Raw genomic sequence first — 18141 nt, 5'->3', positions numbered from 1 at the left:
AAGGGCGTAAAAATTAATGGCCGCTTTTTACGGCAGTACGTTTTCGCGTTATGAAAATGTAAATAGCCGCCGCGCCGTTAGAGTTTTGAATTTAATTAAGGTCAGCTTCTGTCGATTCTGAATCTAAACAATGATAAAATACACCACTGTGTTAATAATTTATGGTGGCATTTAACGACGTAAACGTAATTTAAAAAAGGTACTTTTCTGTAGTCGTTAAAATACAATGTTATAAAAACTGTGCTATTTTAAAATAAAAAGTACGCAGTATTATCAGTGATGCATTCTGCGTCATTTTGCGCTATCACGAAGACTACTGATTATATTACAAATATTCTCATTAAAATAAATTCTTACTGATGAACTCCACTATTTAGTCAGTCCACGTTACAGTGAATTTCATAAAGGAGGTCTAAGTAAGTAAGCATTACGAAGCAAAATATTTTTTTCAATAATTCCATTACTATTTATCATAAATAGCTAAAAGTCCTTTCCATCACTTTAACTATATATTTCTTCCAAACAATTTGTATTTAAAGGTGAACTAAATATTTACCACAGTTTATAGTACGATAACCAACTATGAACAATGTTTCAACAAAACCAGGTTGTCGTTTTATGCAATACGCCGCGGCAACGTCAGGTTAATTTCCATTTAATTTATTTGCATCACATTTATCTATTTTTTTTTAGCTGCATTATCATCCGCGGCATCATCAGCTTATGGTGTTTGGACATCACCGGCACTTCCTATTTTACAATCGGAAGCGTCCCCAATAGGTAGATCAATTTCCGACGTAAGTAAATTATCTTTTAAATTGATAATTTTTGTATTCGGTGATACTTTTTAGGAGGAAGCATCATGGTTAGTTTCATCTTTTCTTTTAACGTCAATTATTGGAATTGGTCTCAGCGGTTGGCTTATTGAACGTATCGGTAGAAAACCACCCTTAATTATTGCTTCCGTACTACAATTTCTTCCGTGGATTGCAATTATTTTAGTAACAAGTTTTGAAGGCATTATGATTGCAAGAGTAATTGGAGGTATTGGATGCGGAATTTCAATTGTTGTAAGAATTATATTTTAGAACTTTTGGGGTGGATAGTGATTTTAAAATGTTTACTAGGCTTGTGCGGTGTATAACACTGAAATTGCAGACCGTGATAATCGTGGAAAGTTGGGAACATTTTTTATGGCGTTAAAATTAACCGGATCACTTATCGTTTTGGGTATAGGCCCCTACGTATCGTACACAACCCTTGGAATCATCTGTGCAATTTTTCCCATTTTATCCATAATTTCATTAATATTTATTCCCGAATCCCCGTATTATTTAACAAAAGTCGGTAATTTCGATGGTGCAAGAAAAAGTGTTATATCATTTGCCGAGAGTAATTCTAAAGAAGAAAACATTAATGTGACATTAGCGGAATTAAAAAATAGTGTGCAAAGTGATATGATGGACAAAACTAGTATTTGGGAATTCTTATCTCAAAAAAAGTATAGAAGAGCTCTTATAGTTATGGCATGTGTTAAAACTTTACAACAATTTTCTGGATTCGCGGCAATTGAGGCATATATGCAAACAATTATTTCAAAAACTGATAGCGTGATTTCTCCAGAACAATCCAGTACAATATTTGGCGTGGTTCAAGTGCTAGGAGGTAAGTAAATTTATTGAAATGAATTTGCGTTCATGGCGATTAATTTCTGTTCTAATTCATGGCGTTTAATTGGGAAATTACTACTACGCACGTAATGTTTCAATAACCTTGAGCACGTGAGAGTAATAAACATGAAGGTAATTTATGTGCTCAAGCAACAATTTGACCTTATAGATTTCTTGTATTGATAATTATTATTTATAACAATAAGTAATTACTTTTTATCTCAATTAAATCTAGAGGGAATTAACATTATATTGAACTATGTAGTGAATTCATTACATCATATTTAAAAATAAATCGTATCTTGCTTGTTTATACAAATTAACTAATATTATTATACGTATAGTATTAAATTATTATACTTGCCATAGTTTGTGGCCTAAATACGAATTTTATGCTGATACTTAAAAAGAATTTTACTAGTTTATTTACACCTTTCAGTTAGCTACGTTTGAGTCATTTATTAGAAATATGTCACCTTGTTTTTCCGCTGGTAATTGTTAACTTTTGTGGACTCTTTTTGCAACAGTATTGTACAGGATGGAATTTATTCCGTTGTATAATGTGATAAGAGATACCTTTTGGAGGAAAGAGTTCATTATAACGACTATAAATTTTAAGATAACGTCAGCATCTTGAACTTCATAAACAATATGCGATGCATCCTTTCAAATTCAATGACTTAAATAATAAAAACACGTTTATGCTAAATCAAAATATTTTCCAAATATTTTATTGCTGTAGGTACTGTACACTTGGGTTGCTTCATCTTGAATAACAAATCTAATTAGATAGCTTCAATTTCTGATGTATACATATATCTATAAGTTTTAGATCTGAAAATATCTCTAAACTCTGAGGAACAAAAAAATCTCTAATTAAGACATTAGCCTCTCAGTGGTCACGTGTGTTAGACGAAACAGTTTTAGAACGTTTTCTAGTTTTCATAACTTTTCAGAAAACTTTGAAATTGTGCCTAAATTAAATTTTAAAAAGTCGTACAATTCTTGTTTATGGAGACTAAGACGTGATGCTGATATCAACTAAGCATGTGTTCTTTAAGACAAAATATGAAGTGCGGATATCTATGGAACAACTTTTGAGAAGTGGTTGTTGAACACGTGATTGGTTGTTTTTTGTTGCTGCTGATCTGAGGGGAGCGGCCCTTCTCGTCAGAGTGACCTATAGGATTTATTGTAACTTAGGTCTTCAAAAGGTTTAGGGCAGATCTAGGTCCTTAATGAACCTTAGTATTGCCCATAATATAATAATAAGAAAAAACCAATTATTTGGTGAAAAACGATGAAATATTTATTAAAAAATTCGGTGGTACAAATTTGTTTCGATATCAACTATCGTCTTCAGACACGACTGAAAAATTAAGTGTTATAAGCGGTATAAAGGATTAAACAAAATCTCACCGTCAGAATTACACACAATAACGAAAATATAAAAACCCAAGTTGGTACACAGGAAAAAATCGTGTCGTGTAAAAATTTTAGAGTAGTTGGTAAAAAGAATTAGAGTAAAAATTGTATTATCACATGGTAAAAATAACTCTAATGTACACTATATTTAATATTAATATAGAGTTCATATATTATTCACTTAATAGTGTAGTTTTTACAGTTCTCTAAAGGAGAGTTCTTTTTTACTTATGTTAGTGAAGTTATGTAATATATAAAACATTAAATTTTACACTAGACGTGTACTTTTCCTTCGGGTACTTTGCAGGCACCGCACTATTTTGCTCGGGATTACTCGTCGGTACCACGTGATCAAGATGTGGTGTGATACAGCTAAAATTTAACGGTCATCTAACTAAACGCGTCGGAACTCGATAGCGTCTCGAGACCTGATTTACGCGATATAGAAAGAAAGAACGATTATTTTTATTTTAATTATGTTTGCCAAAATAAAACATTCATGATGTGAAATTAGTGGAACTTCCGGAAGATTTTACATACAAGTTCCTTGTGAAGATTGGTAAAAATGTGCAACTTGGTGCAACTATACAAATAGGAAACTTATAGAAGACTCATTAGATGCAGTTTTGATGGTGACTCGGTGGAAAGTTTAAAATGAATTAAGTATTATATATGTTATATGTATATAAACAGAATTTAATATTTTTAAATTTAAGTTATAACAATATATTATAAGTAAAAATAAAAACAAATATTTTATAATTTTGATTTTTATTACAAACGTAAAACTTCCCTAAAAATACTCCACTTCCTATTAAAAATTAACACTAATAAGTGGAAGATACACACTATTTAGTGATATTTTGTCAATTAATAGAGTAAAATTAGAGCGAATTTTTAATAATTTACACCAATTAGATTAGAAATGTATCTAATTAGAGTCACGACAACAGCTAGTTAGATTACATATAATACACTGTTATAGAGTAACGATTTTACACTATTTAATAAACACCATCTTCTCACTATTTAGTGTTAATTTTTAATCTATTCGCCTACACTATATAGTGCAAAAAAATAACTCTAAATAAATTGGACCGATCTGAACCATGTTTTAGAGTTGATTTTTACTCTATATTTTTTCCTGTGTAAGGACGCGCAACACGTAATAAAATATTGAGGTTATGATTCCTTTTCAATCCTGTGGTGACTCAAGATCATTGAACGAGCGGGAATATTTAAAAACTTTATGAATTGTCTATAATTATTGACGACTATAGACTCATTAATCAGTAGTTCTTGGTCACTGGTTTTAATGTACAATTCTTCAAACAAATCCATTTGTTTTGATTTACCAAGCGGTTTCAGAAGTTTGATGTTATCGATGGTCGGAGTGTGATTTTCATCTTCCAAATGTTTAAAAAATGCTGAATTCCTTTTTGTGACATGTTCCTTGTTTCTAACTTTCAGATTCCTTCCTGTTTGTCCTATATAAAACATGTTACAATCATTACAGGTGATTCGGTATATACCACTTTTTTCCTCTTGTTTAAATCTATGTTTAATCTCACCGTCTCGTGTAAATGCTATGAAATGTTTTTATATTTTCGTTATTGTGTGTAATTCTGACGGTGAGATTTTGTTTAATCCTTTATACCGCTTATAACGCTTAATTTTTGAGTAATATCGAAACAAATTTGTAGCACCGAATTTTTTAATAAATATTTCATCGTTTTCCACCAAATAATTGGTTTTTTCTTATTATTACATTATCAACGATGAATCTGGAGTTAACCCTAGCTAAATTAGTATTGCTCCTCCAAAGTCTTGTCCTTTATGTCAGTAAGTGTTAAGCAATTTAGATATAGTAGATTCGGTGTTCATCGCAAGTTTTATTTAATAATTAAACTATGTTTAACGATGAAGCAAATTTATTTGTTTTTCAGTGCTACATATGTTTCGGAATTTCTTTCCTTCTTCAGGCACGACTGAAAATACCATGACATTATCAAATTGATTTAACAAATTAACTAATGATTAAAACAATTAAGGAGCAAAAACAACATATAAGGATTAAAAGAAAAATAAAGGAAACAGCTCACAGTCAGATCTCAGAGGAACTCCTTTTTATAATTAAAATTTATTTCTACGTTCATCAATAATTTAGGCGTATATGTTTAGGAGTTTATCCCCTGAACAAATTTGAAATTTCTTAAATGTGAAAAAATATGAGAATAGTTATTTATGGCTTGAAGAGCATGTCATATTTAAAATAATTTCTTATATCTTCATAAATAAAATTCTGAAAAACAAAGGAAATGTAGTTAGAGCACGTGTCTTATAAGTAATGTAAAAGTTGACTTACTGGTTTTAACGTAAAAATGTGGTTTATTGAATGAAATTAAGAATTTATCTGTAAAAGAAGATGAAGAACTGTAAATATGATTATTTAGTGAATGTAACTTACTGAATCTACAGATTTATTAAAATTTGAAAACTGAGTGATCTATTTTGTATTATCAACTTTGGGAGACTGAATTAAGAGATTACTATATTATTAAACTGAAATTGTGCATGCGTCGAATGTGTAATTTGAAAAATTAAATGTATTCGATGAATTGTGTGTATGGGTTAATATCTGTTATATCATTCATTAAAAGCTTATTGTAATTATTATTATGTATGTGAAATTCTTCAATTAAGTCCATTTCCCTTGATTTCGTTACACTTTTGATAAGTTTAACATTTTCAAATTTTATGCTGTGTTTATGACTGTCAATATGTTTAAAGATTGCAGAATTATGTTTTGTTAAGTGTTCTCTAAATCTAATATGTATATTTCTACCAGTTTTGTTTCATCGTTAAACATAGTTTAATTATTAAATAAAAAAAAAAGTGTTAAGCAAACCTTTCTGAAAATTTTGTGTCTGAGGCGACATCTGGCCCAGTTGTAGCATCCTTTTCCGTGAGAATGGGACTATTACTACTTTGTCTTCTTGCAATAATTGGGTTATAATTGTATTATATTTACCTCGGATTGTGATTACCAGGACATCTGCATATTCCTGAATCGTGAATCCATTCTCTGTTAGGATTTTCAACTGGTCATCAACTTCTAGATGCCATAGTGATGCTAGAGTGATGAAAGCACTTCTAGGAGATGCTCATCCTCAACATCCTCAGCTCCCAGGTTGGTAAGTGTTGTTTAGTAACACTTACCGACCTTGTACTGTTATAGCTCACTTATCGCACTCAAACTGATGATGTAAATATCAATATACCGGACAGTATGAAACAAAATCAAATAAAAGAACTGCAATGAACCTAAACGTAATCCATAAAAGTTTGTTAAAATTCTAATTTTAATTTGAATATTTTATGTTAACTCAATAGCGACTTCCCTGGAGAAACCAACACAACGATCGTGAGTTGTGTCATCCTTAGTATACAAGTACCTAACACCAAACCAAGAGACCAAGCAGCTCTTGTAGCGTTGTCCTTTATAGCAGCTCATTATATTTGTTTTGACTCTCTTCTTTTGGATGCAATTTGGATTTGTATCAAGTCTAACCATAAAGGAGAGTGTTACCTTCTCAATTATGTGGTTGTTGGTGGCGATGTATGTCAAGGTTTGTCCATAACAGTTATAAACCAAGAAGATGTTATAGTGATTCTTATAGTTTCTTTAAAAAAATACTATTGATACCAAGTATTTACTCACCAAGAATTCACACAAGTACTCACCTCTTATAGCTCTTTCGCGATTTTATGTATTTCATAAACAAACTTTAAATCCTAAAATGAAAACTCTTTTGTGTCCCCAATAGAACAGTTTTAGATGCTTCGATAAGCATCGATATAAGTTCTCGAAGAATTATCACACGGCCAATGTTTTTTTTTCATTATTGTCCGAATTTAGAGCTTATTTTAAAAGCATGACTCAGCGGTAAATGTACAAATATACATAGAAATTTTGATTCAAATTTGTTAATCGAAATCATCACTCATTATATGATTTAACTACAGTTACTAAATTCGCAAACAATGAAATGGTATTTTGCTACTCTTCATTTTTCACTCAATTATAGTACACATTTTTATATTGCAGTACTCACAAAAAAAGTTTTTAAGTAATATCGGTTTTTAGCATCAATGTGAATAGCATTAATTAACGTCTACAGCCACTTTATTTTCAGTTTCCGTTGTTTTTTGTTGTTCCATATTTTCATTGTTTGCTCACAAAAGTATACCCAACATCGACGCTAGGTTGCACAATAAAATTTAATTATATGGATTTTACAGTTCAAGAATTACCATGTGTAATATTTACCCAGAGTTTACAATGAGACCCCGGGAACGAATAACGTTGATATTTTCTCTTTTTGTTTCAGTGTTCGCGGCAAGTTTCATGGTGGACAAACTCGGGCGGAAACCGCTTCTCGTCGTCTCAGCCGTGGGTTGTGGACTTTCTTTGTGCGGTGAAGGCGTATATTTCTATATACAGAATGAAACTGTGTACGGCACGAATGGCATTAAGTGGATGCCAACAACGGGGATCGCCCTATTTATGATTATGAGCGCAATCGGCATTATAAGTATACCGTACGTCCTGCTCGGCGAACTCTTTCCGGCCAACATAAAAGGAATTGCGGTCTCTATCACCACCATGTACGGAACCGTACTTGCCTTTGCGGTCTCGAAATCGTTCGACCCGATTTCTAGAGCTCTCGGTATCCACTCGATGTTTTGGCTTTACTCTGCCAACTGCTTGGTGGGTGCCGTTTTCGTCTTGTTCTTGTTACCGGAAACTAAGGGAGAAACGTTTGCCGATATCCAAGATAAAGTGAATAGTAAAGGTCAAAAAGGTATTTACTATTTTGTAGTTTAAGTTTTCTATTGTTATATTTATTTATAAATATTTGTTTTTTATGGTATGTTTTCAATAAATATTTATAACAAATCATTTATTTTAAATATTAGGAGTGTTATTTAATAGATCAAATTTATACTCTACTACTTCAATCATTAAACTTTATCACGAAATCAATTTCTGCAATTCTCTATGATCATAACGAATGCAACTTGATATCTCAACCTTAGTTGCAGCTTCGATTTGTGATATTATAATTTATAAATTGCGATAAAAATATATATGACGACTGTGGTAGCACCACTCGTAAAGAAATATGTGCCATTTAGTTGAGAGTTTTCAATTTAAATAATTTTTCCAATGCAATATACTAAAAATCACCGTTTGGAAATTCCCCGAGTGTGAATTTTGCCCGTACATCAATTCATACATTTCATGGTTACGACACAAAAGGCAATCTTCGAAAAATAAGTTACAACTGTGATAACAACAACGGCGAGAATTGCAAAAATATTTTTAAATGTTCAAAGAATTTTACGCAAACATACGTTAAAAAGATTATTTCACTTCTGAATGTTAAAAATTTACGTAATAAACAAATAACAAGCAACTCATATATGAAAAATACGATTTCATGTAGAGAACTATTCCTTTATCTTTGATAAAATTAATGTGTATATGAAGTAATAACGATGAAATATTTAAATGAAGCTTTAGACTATCTGAAATATCACCAAATATGATTAGTTTCAAGATGTTGCCACTAGATGGTCATTTCAAAGTCTGAGTAATTTTTTTTTCCTCTGTACCCTTGGAGTTATAAGAACTTAAGTTATATTTCCAGATTTTCTACACTTATTAAATTTTTATCTTACGTAGTAACTTAACATTGCCATGTCGTAGAAAACAGCTAATGCCTTATTTTTAAAGCTTGTTATCAGCAAAGTATCCAAATTTTTGTGTTGGTTTCTAAAATATTGATTTTTTTTGGAAACTTTTGATGTACGATTATTCATTTTGCGGCTTCCTGTTCGAACGCACGTTTGAGAACGAATGGACATTCCGCTATGTGTTATGTCTATGCAAGTACTTTGGATTTCCCTCTGCAATTTTTACGGTATAGTATTAACAAATATTTCTTTCGAAATATGAAAGAACAAAAATCGATTTTTAACTGTCACACAGAAATACGTTCAAAAAATCTCTAAAATCTGGTTCCTCCTCAATACTGTAAAGGGATCAGATTAAGGAATCTTGAAAAAGATGATAAGATGGTATTGGGAGAAAACAATGAAATGATACCACCCGTGGATACCAACAGCTTTATCAGATATATTTTAGACGAGTCTATTTTAAGGATTTAATATCGGGTGGTACCTTTAGCTATGTTTAGCACCCACTTAAATGACTGATTCACATTCTGGTGATATATTCTTTTGGGGTTGATCTTGGACTTAAGCTGTAACTGTAAATTTAACATGTCCAGCGACACAACATACACACAATAATAAAGAGAATAACATAGTGTATACTGACCAACCTACGTTGATTAGACTCACGATGATCATACGATGAATTTTAAGTAAAATTTTCTTTGTTCTTCAATATATTAACACTGTGCATGGAGTGATGTTAGAAACAATGTAAGTCCTAACCCACCCTATTCCTTGTAGTGACAATTCCACCCATGATTCCTCCCAAAGGCCCAAATACATTCACCTCCTCAACATCCTTTAACCCCAGATGCTCAGAAATTCGCCCAAGACGTGCACTTCCGTCTACAAATCGCAAAACATTTACAATTCTTCGACCATTCGTATCCCAACTCAGGCCGAATCAACACAAATCCAATAAACACAAGTCCCATGTGGAGACTGAGCTTACACCAGAGCGAATGCACCTAAGTAATTCCTTCACAATCCTATACGTGTCTCTTCTCTAATCCAAATAGCTCCATTTCTCCTATCATATCCGCCTTGTGAGTGTTTTAACCCGTTTTTGAGTTTTGTTGTATAAAATAGGGTTTTCCTTGTTCACTCTCGTTCTCAAAACACTTCATGCTCTGCTTTCTCACCGATCAATATCTCAAGTACGCTTTAACCACCATCAAATCCATCTTTCCAGCCAAAACCTACTTGTTCGATGGCTACGATCCAACCTTTGCCTCACTACCCTTTGCCTCCACGCTATCCAATGCTCTGACCCCAAACTAGTCTCTAAATTTTATGCAAAACCTTTCTTTCGAAGATTTCAAGTTTATCACTCATAGAACCCATCTTCTGCTGGCATACCAAAATTAGTCTAATGATTATTTTATACAAGGTGATCAACCTATACGTGTATACATGGAGATTTATTCCTCATTGCAAATAATGACTAATAGGTGAAAATTGTAGTAAAAGTTTTTTAGTTTCCTGGATATTCCTGGATAGATTAGTGTGTTTCCCGATGGATAGGTCGAGGATAGGCGATATAGGTCCAATGTCCTGGCCACCTATATCGCCCGACCTCAATCCTCTTGATTTTTCTTTTTGGGTTGGGCCAAAAAGTTAATACTGAGCAAGATTTGCGAAATCGGATACGTAGCCGAGACAATCCGCCAACCCACTAGTGTTAGTGGCCGTCCATAACGCGTCCCTTCAGTTGAGAGTGTGTATCTTCTGGTCAAGTTCAAACTTTCTTTGTCGATGTCTTATGATGAATTCAAGCGTTAGATTGAATGGAGTTGGGGCTAGCCCGTCCCCCTGTTTCAGCCCATGTGTCATTGTGAGAGGAACTATTAGTTCATTATTTATACGCACCCACACTTCAGTAATCTCCATTGTACCATCGCATAATCATCTTTTATGCCTCGTTTGTCACTCACCATTTGGCCTTCCTTATTCTTGCAGAGGCTGGTTTGAGCTATACACTGTTCTCAATTTGTTTAGGTGTTGATATGCCCTTCTTATTCTATTCTCTTCCATTCTCTCAGTCTACCCCTTCACACGATCCCTTTTCTTCCTTCTACATAATTTGTCTGTTCTTCAAAATCTATTCACTCTCCTCTATGTCACATACCTCCTATGTGCTCTGTTTCTCTCTTCTATGGCATCATTACACAATTCATCAACTCACGATACTCTTTTCCGTTTTTCTCTGCAATATTAGGAAATATTGATTTTGCAGTAATAGTTACTGCCATTTTAATGTTCTGCTACTGTTCTTCTATCGGTTATGTATCCAGTTCTAGCTTTATCAGCTTTCTAGTAATTTTCTTTTGGAAACTCACCTGTATTTCTGGCTATTTTAGTTTTTCTATGTCAAATTTATTAATCTATTGTCGGTGTTCGTTTTTCTTGTTGCTTATTCTCCACCTGAATTTCGTCTACACCAAAAAATGATCTGCACGACAACATGCTCCTCTTCGTCTTTTTACGTCCACTATACTGGTTGCTGCTATTCTGTCTAGCGTAACGCGATATTTGATTCCATCCATCGCGCGAGATCGACATTCTATGTATATGTCTATGTGGGCATTGAGAATTCCGCAACCTTCTCAATATTACACCTCAAATCAATTGTCGAACGACCTATATCGCCCTATACAGTTTAACTTATTCGCCTCATTCACTATCCTTTGAACTGTCGCCAGCACTTTCACGGGGTTAGACCTAAAAATCCTTTTCCTCAACTTTTCCAAAAAAGTTCAAGTTCAAATTCAGGCAATTTGGCAATTGTTGACTCCAGGTTCATTGTGGATCGAAGTTTTCTACTTCATTTATAATTCATGCATTCAGGCTATCGGTTGGTCTTGTTTTAGTAATATTTCTGCACACGTAGTTCCAATCCTTACGATACCAACTTACTCTCTTTAATCTGTTAGAACTTGGAGATATTGTTGAAACGTTTTGTCTTAAAATACCCCATATGGAATCAAAAATTCAAATCAGATAAGCAGGGCGAGTATTGAATACTTTTTCCACTGTTATCTTGTTAAAACCAAAAAGATCAAATTTCCTTATTTTGGTAAATAAATCACTAAAAAGCGGTGACCTTTAGATTGTGAAGAGGTCATTAGTGAACTTTTCTATAAATTATTAGCAACGCAGCAATTCTACTTATTTACTACCCAAGAAAAATCAGAATGTGCTTGCTATATGGCCATAAAATTACGGTGCGTGTACATACACCTCTAAAGACCCCATTTGAACAGTCTCCATATCTTGCACTCATAATCTTGTAAGGATATAATTTAAGATTACAATGTGATCAATACGGTATACTCATGTCACTATTCAATCTAATATTCGAATTGCAAAGTTAGAATGGGTCTTAGATGCAGCAGGTCCCATTGGCCTTATATTTTTCGCCCATGTCAAAATTATTTACAGAGTTATATCTACAATGATAAAGTAAAAACTTAATTTCGATAACCTTTATATATAGTTTATATAAATTACCGCAGTAATAAGATGATTCAAATTGGCGTATCCTTTTCATTTCTTTAAACTTTCCCAACGTTATTAATAATTACTCTGAGTAACGCCTCCAATTCTTATAGTGTTTCTCCATATTGCCTTTAACCTTTGCACACATTGGCATCTCTTTAGGTTAATCCGCGTCTCCTTCTATATCATCGCAGACGTTCCTCAAAATCATGTTATTTGTCAACAAGGATGGAGCCTTCTTCAACATGCCCTATAAGTAGTCCTAATACTTCTTTGACACCCACAATACCATCCAGAACACCTGTCCATCTGATCAATGTTATAAGTTATAACTCAACATTTACACCATCCCTGGTCTCACAGAATATCGTTCTTGCGGCCTTGCTTTATATACAATTTATTTATAATAATACAGAGAACCTTGAATTTAACAATTATTTTTTGATATACATACTTTGAAAAACAAATTAACCAATAATATAGATATGCTTAGGTTGGAATTATTCAAGTTTCAGTAATAAATATGTTTAAAAGTTTTCCGTAATACGTTATGTTAACTTGGGACGCTTCTTTATTCTTCTCGTTGGTCGGGCTGTACGAAGATGGCCCGGAAACAAGTTATGGAGTCGAGTCCCGGTGCGGACAATATAAAGTCAACTAACTTTTCAATTTTCTTTGCAAATCACCTCGGCGCCTACGTTACTAAAACTCACTAAAACTATCGTCTCGGTACTTCCATCACCTTCCCTTCGTACACCATAAAGTTATACATAAACGGAAATACTGTATGCAAATTGCATGATTTAGTTTCATCAAGATTATGTAAGAAGAAACAAAGTTCGAATCAAAATTATAGATGTAAACCAAATTTTCCGTGCAAGATACAGTGTGTTAATTAATTATCGTACCCGACGATCGTATTACAGTATTTATTTTATAATACGCGATTTGCGTATTGCAATATCAATACTGTGATATTGGTTGCATACTTGCAATGATGACGTCGGGTACGATAATTAATTAACACACTGTATATGATTGCAATTTCTGTGTATTATATCAAAACCAACTTTGAGATACTATTGCAAACGTCAAATTTATTTTCTTTTTCAATATAATCTCTTGCGATATATCGATGGAGGTAAATCATGGCAATTTTCTGAGTGTTTTTTATAGAATTTACATGACAATGATAAAACTAGTGAATCTCGAAAGTCTAAAGTGTTTATTACACCTAAATGAAGATTACATAATCTATTCCTTTTTGTATTTATCGAATATTTATTAAGCATTCTTTATATGTATAATGTATACATTAAAAGCGAATTAATCCTTTTTAAAAACCTTAATGAAATATTCGCGTGAATGCATTGTGCGGAAGTTGATAAAAAAATGGATAAATCAAGGCATAGTCAGTGTATAGAAACAATGCCGTATTTTTCCTATACCTTTCCCTCTTCCATTACTTAACAACCGTTATTTTTTCCTGACGTCCGCGTACGTTTTTCTCCTTTTGGGAAACGAGCTAAATTTATTGACAGGAAAACGTCCGCACAGCGGCGCGGCACAAAAACCAAACCAAAACGTACTAATTGATCCACTCGGAAGCGTTGTAGTTTTTGCCGGGGGTTGGTCCTGTTCGGACTGAAATATCGATAATGGATTCGCCGCAGAGCGGACGCCAATTAAATGTTATTAAAGCAAGACAGATTTATACCGCTCGAACGCCCACCGAGAAGCAATAGACGTGTGTAGTTTCGGCCTTGCAACAACGGTAGAACTTCCCTTGTTATCCAATTAATGCTTCCGAAACCATAATTACCGGTTCGGAGAAGCACTTATTTAGATTTAAGTTTCGAAGCGTTTACGTACTCGTTTTGGGTAATCCCGTACGTTAATTGCTATATTCGCACACTTACCGGTATGTGCATTCTATTACAGCCGTATGTTCGGTTTATAATTAAAACCTCTTCCTCTCCTCACCTATTTGCCCTCACCTTTACACCCACTTCTCGAAAGCTCGTAGCTTTCCATATCGGATACCTCAAATTCTCTGAAGAGATTAAACGGAATCGCTAATGTATTATCAGAGCGTTTCATATATTGCAAACGTTACACCTAAATTAAGAACTTAATTGGAAAGTATCCAGTAAATTTTCAAACGTAAAAGCAATCTTTTAAATTTTCTAAATTTATGTGGTCATAGATATCCAATTGGATATCAAAAAAAGAGTTTTGTTTATATAATAGTTTTAAAGTCTTTTTGAGCAATTTCCAATCAAATTATCAACGTTTCACGGCACGGCGACCTTTTTCGGAAAATAAGGCGCTCGGTGGGAACTATGTCGAAACCTAATATAAAAAGTTGGGGGAATTCAATTACTTCCGTTGGCTGCTCGTTCGTCTCTACCAATGCCCGGCATTGCCGGCAAGATATCGGCCCAAATCCCTGGATATCGTTCCAAATCCTCCGCTCACAACTTGGCACGGACACAAAGGGAACACTTAAAGTTAGAATCTATTTACTGCGATATCCTTGTCAGATGCGATTTTTTATGCACGACGACTTCCCGCTTTGCTAAAGGAACAATAAAAGCCGTATTATTGGACATTACATGGCGCACTTGCCAAGAAACCGACTGCAGAGTAGTCGCCGATTCGAATACGAGCTGAGAAGAAGAAGGAGTCTACAGCCGAATGATAACCGGGAAATGTATGTGTAACGTCTCGCTATTGTTCGTACAATTGATAGGGCTGGAACGGTCGGGATGCTATCGTATGGGGAAATAAAGTTTGTTTGGAAGTGGAATTGATATATTTTGTAAGTTAGTACAACTTCGACAATCCACTTGTTTTCAAAATTACGATTTAGGACCGATTTCCAAAGAATTTTATGATAACAAACACACCCCATTTTTATATAATACGTTCCAGTAAAACACCAACTTTCATCATCATATCCAATCTAGCTTTACCTTAACGAGTTGGGCAGATACCGAGTTTACTTGTTGTTGTTGTTATTTTGTGGGTAATGGAAATTGTCAGTCGAAATGGGCGAAGTTCTTTTGAGGGCAACTGGTAATTGTACGCGCTCAGCGTCGGCAACGCGATCGTTCGTTGGTCCGTGGAGAGCGTCGGGAATTCCCAATCAAGCGGCAATTTAAACTAATTTTCCACAATCACAATCGGTCGCAGTTAGGAAGTTCCGGCCCCGATTATGATTCCGGTCACGTGCCGTTACCTCCAGCTTCCGTTTCCCTTTTCAGCGGTCGGTCGACCATCGTTATCTCACAGCATATTTTTCAATTTGACTAATTTACCCTTCTCAAATATAATAGCTTTATTTTTTTTATGGGAACGTATTGGAAAGTCATTCGTTAAATTCATTAAATTCTAAAGAAAGTCGTAGATATTGCGAAATCAAATTGGTATAGTTTAATCAAGTAAAGCACAGTCAATCCTGATCAATTATGCTCATCAAGTCAAGCAAACTATAATTGTCAAATTACATTTTCAAATGAATATCAAATTTTGACATTTACTTTTAGGAAATTTTATGATTTATGTGCATTTAATAATAATAAAATAAATAAAATTAATAAATCATAAAATTGGGAAATAATTACATCATAAAGCCTTCAAAATTAAATAGGTGGAGAAGCTATTCAAACTGATACTAATAATAATTTAGTAGGACAGTAATTTTGGTAATCAGCAACGGATTGCTGATTAGTATATTCAATCAGCATAGTATATTCGATTAAATTATCGAAAATAGCATAATAAATTATTTAATGTATTATGTTTTATTAAAAAATGATTTTTGGAAAACAAATAAAAATTGTTCCTCACAAGTTCGCGGTGTAAATATTGAAAGAATGGAGAAGTCTCTTTATCTTTGGATTGAAGACTAAGGTCGTAGTAATATACCATTAACTAGGGCTAGATTGATGGATAAAGCCAAGGAACTTTAGCAACATTTTTCGGGTGATATGGATTGTGCTGAAGATGACTGTAAATTTAAAGCAAGCAGGGGATGGTTCGAAAGATTCAAATCTCGTTTTAATATCCATAACATTAAGTTATGTGGAGAATCAGCTTCAACTGATCAGCAGCAAGTTGCAAAGTTTCCTGGTGAAATAATAAAATTAATAGAACAAAAAGATTACCGTCCTGAACAAGTATTTAATGCAGATGAAACCGGGCTTTATTGGATAAAATACCAACATGAACATACATTTCAAAAAATTAAAAGACAGCTCCTGGTTTTAAATCAGCTAAGGATAGGGTTACACTTTTATTTTGTGCAAATGCAAGTGGAGACTTTATTACAAAACCAATGTTAATACATCGAGCAGCTAATCCACGAGCTTTAAAGAACAAGGACAAAGAAGCTCTTCCTGTCTATTGGCGAGCTAATTCAAAAGCTTAGATTACTTCTCTAAAAAATTAACATTTCACGTTTTATTGATATTGGATAACGCCCCATCTCATCCAGTAGATGCTCTCAAATTAGTTCACTCATGTGTGGAGGTGGAATTTCTTCCTCCCTACACAATATACTTGTTACAAGCTTTAGACCAAGGTGTTATAAAAGCTTTTAAAAGTCATTATATCGAATCTCTCGTCAATGACCAACAGGAAGAGTTGTCCAGCGCAGACTTAGAAGCGCTACTAATAGAAAATGAATCAGGAACGGATGAAGAAGATATTAATTCGCCATGTAACAAATTAACGTTAAAGGAGCTTAATTTATTTATACAAGAAGCAAATAATCTTGCTGAAAAGATACTAGAACATGATTCATTAACGGAACGAAGTACAAAATTTAAAAATGGCCTCAATTTTCTCCTTACTCCTTACAAAGACCTTCAGAAGGATATGCAACATAAAGCGTTGCAACCTACTAATTCATTCATTTTTTAATTCATCATGTTCTAAAGTAGTTATTCTTGATGAGAATGTTAATTGTTATTATAAGGATAATTTAAAATCATATACAGTTAATCGTTATTTTTTTTTGTTAGTTTATTTAGTTGCTGTTTATTATTGCTTATAATATATACAAAAATTATTGCATAAACTTCAGTTGTTTTATTTTGAAATTTTAAGATGTGTTTTATTTAATACATGTATAATTTTAATAATTTTTAAATTATACCTAATTGTAATTTTTAATGTTGTTGCTATATTCACATTTTTAAAATAATACAGAAGTAGTTTATCCCTCATAACATGAAGCACTGCAATATTCGCGGATTCAACATTCGCGTCGTATTTTCAGAACCTAACCCTAGCGAATGTTGAGGCCTTACTGTACTTGATATCGGTTTGAATTCGAGTTTTATTTAGAATTCAACCCGATTAACACACTGGTATAATGGAGAACAAATTCGACTTCAATTATATATGCTTGAAAGACTTAGAACTTAGATTATATAGATTATACCCCCCATAGAAACAGTTCTTACTTCTTCATGAACTGATAGAAGAGCTGACCAATCAAATTTCTGAGTGAATTAGAGTTTGTGATGTAGCCATAACTTATCATACAATGAAGTTATTGAGAGAACTCATATTCATTTAAAAATCCACATCTATGATTGAATGATTTCAAAACTTACAGCAGTAATGGTTCATCAAACAGGAACTTGCCATAATAGAAAAAATGCATTAGGTTGATCAGGTGTTGTCATTCATTACACTATACTGCAAACCTTCTTTTATTTTAGCTTGGCTTAATTTT

The 18141-nt window shown here is 33.3% G+C and overlaps 1 protein-coding gene and 1 long non-coding RNA gene across 2 annotated transcripts; one reads left to right on the top strand and one right to left on the bottom strand.

Annotated features, from left to right (window-relative positions):
* Nucleotides 1-470: 470 nt before the first annotated feature.
* LOC111418710 (facilitated trehalose transporter Tret1-like) lies at nt 471-8069 on the top strand. Its single transcript, XM_023051362.2, has 5 exons — nt 471-643; nt 694-797; nt 852-1070; nt 1128-1665; nt 7487-8069. Exons 1-5 carry the CDS (start codon nt 583-585, stop codon nt 7981-7983), a joined length of 1419 nt encoding a protein of 472 aa, XP_022907130.1. The 5' UTR covers nt 471-582; the 3' UTR covers nt 7984-8069.
* On the bottom strand, nt 4941-7695 carry LOC139430620 (uncharacterized). The gene is made up of 4 exons (XR_011641011.1): nt 7426-7695; nt 6840-7357; nt 5461-6778; nt 4941-5397 (listed from the first exon to the last, which is right to left on the bottom strand). It is a non-coding gene; the product is annotated as an uncharacterized lncRNA (long non-coding RNA).
* Nucleotides 8070-18141: the final 10072 nt, after the last annotated feature.

The sequence above is a fragment of the Onthophagus taurus genome, chromosome 7 (assembly GCF_036711975.1).
Source record: "Onthophagus taurus isolate NC chromosome 7, IU_Otau_3.0, whole genome shotgun sequence".
Classification (NCBI taxonomy): domain Eukaryota; kingdom Metazoa; phylum Arthropoda; class Insecta; order Coleoptera; family Scarabaeidae; genus Onthophagus; species Onthophagus taurus.
This window is presented reverse-complemented; position numbering and strand designations above follow the sequence as displayed.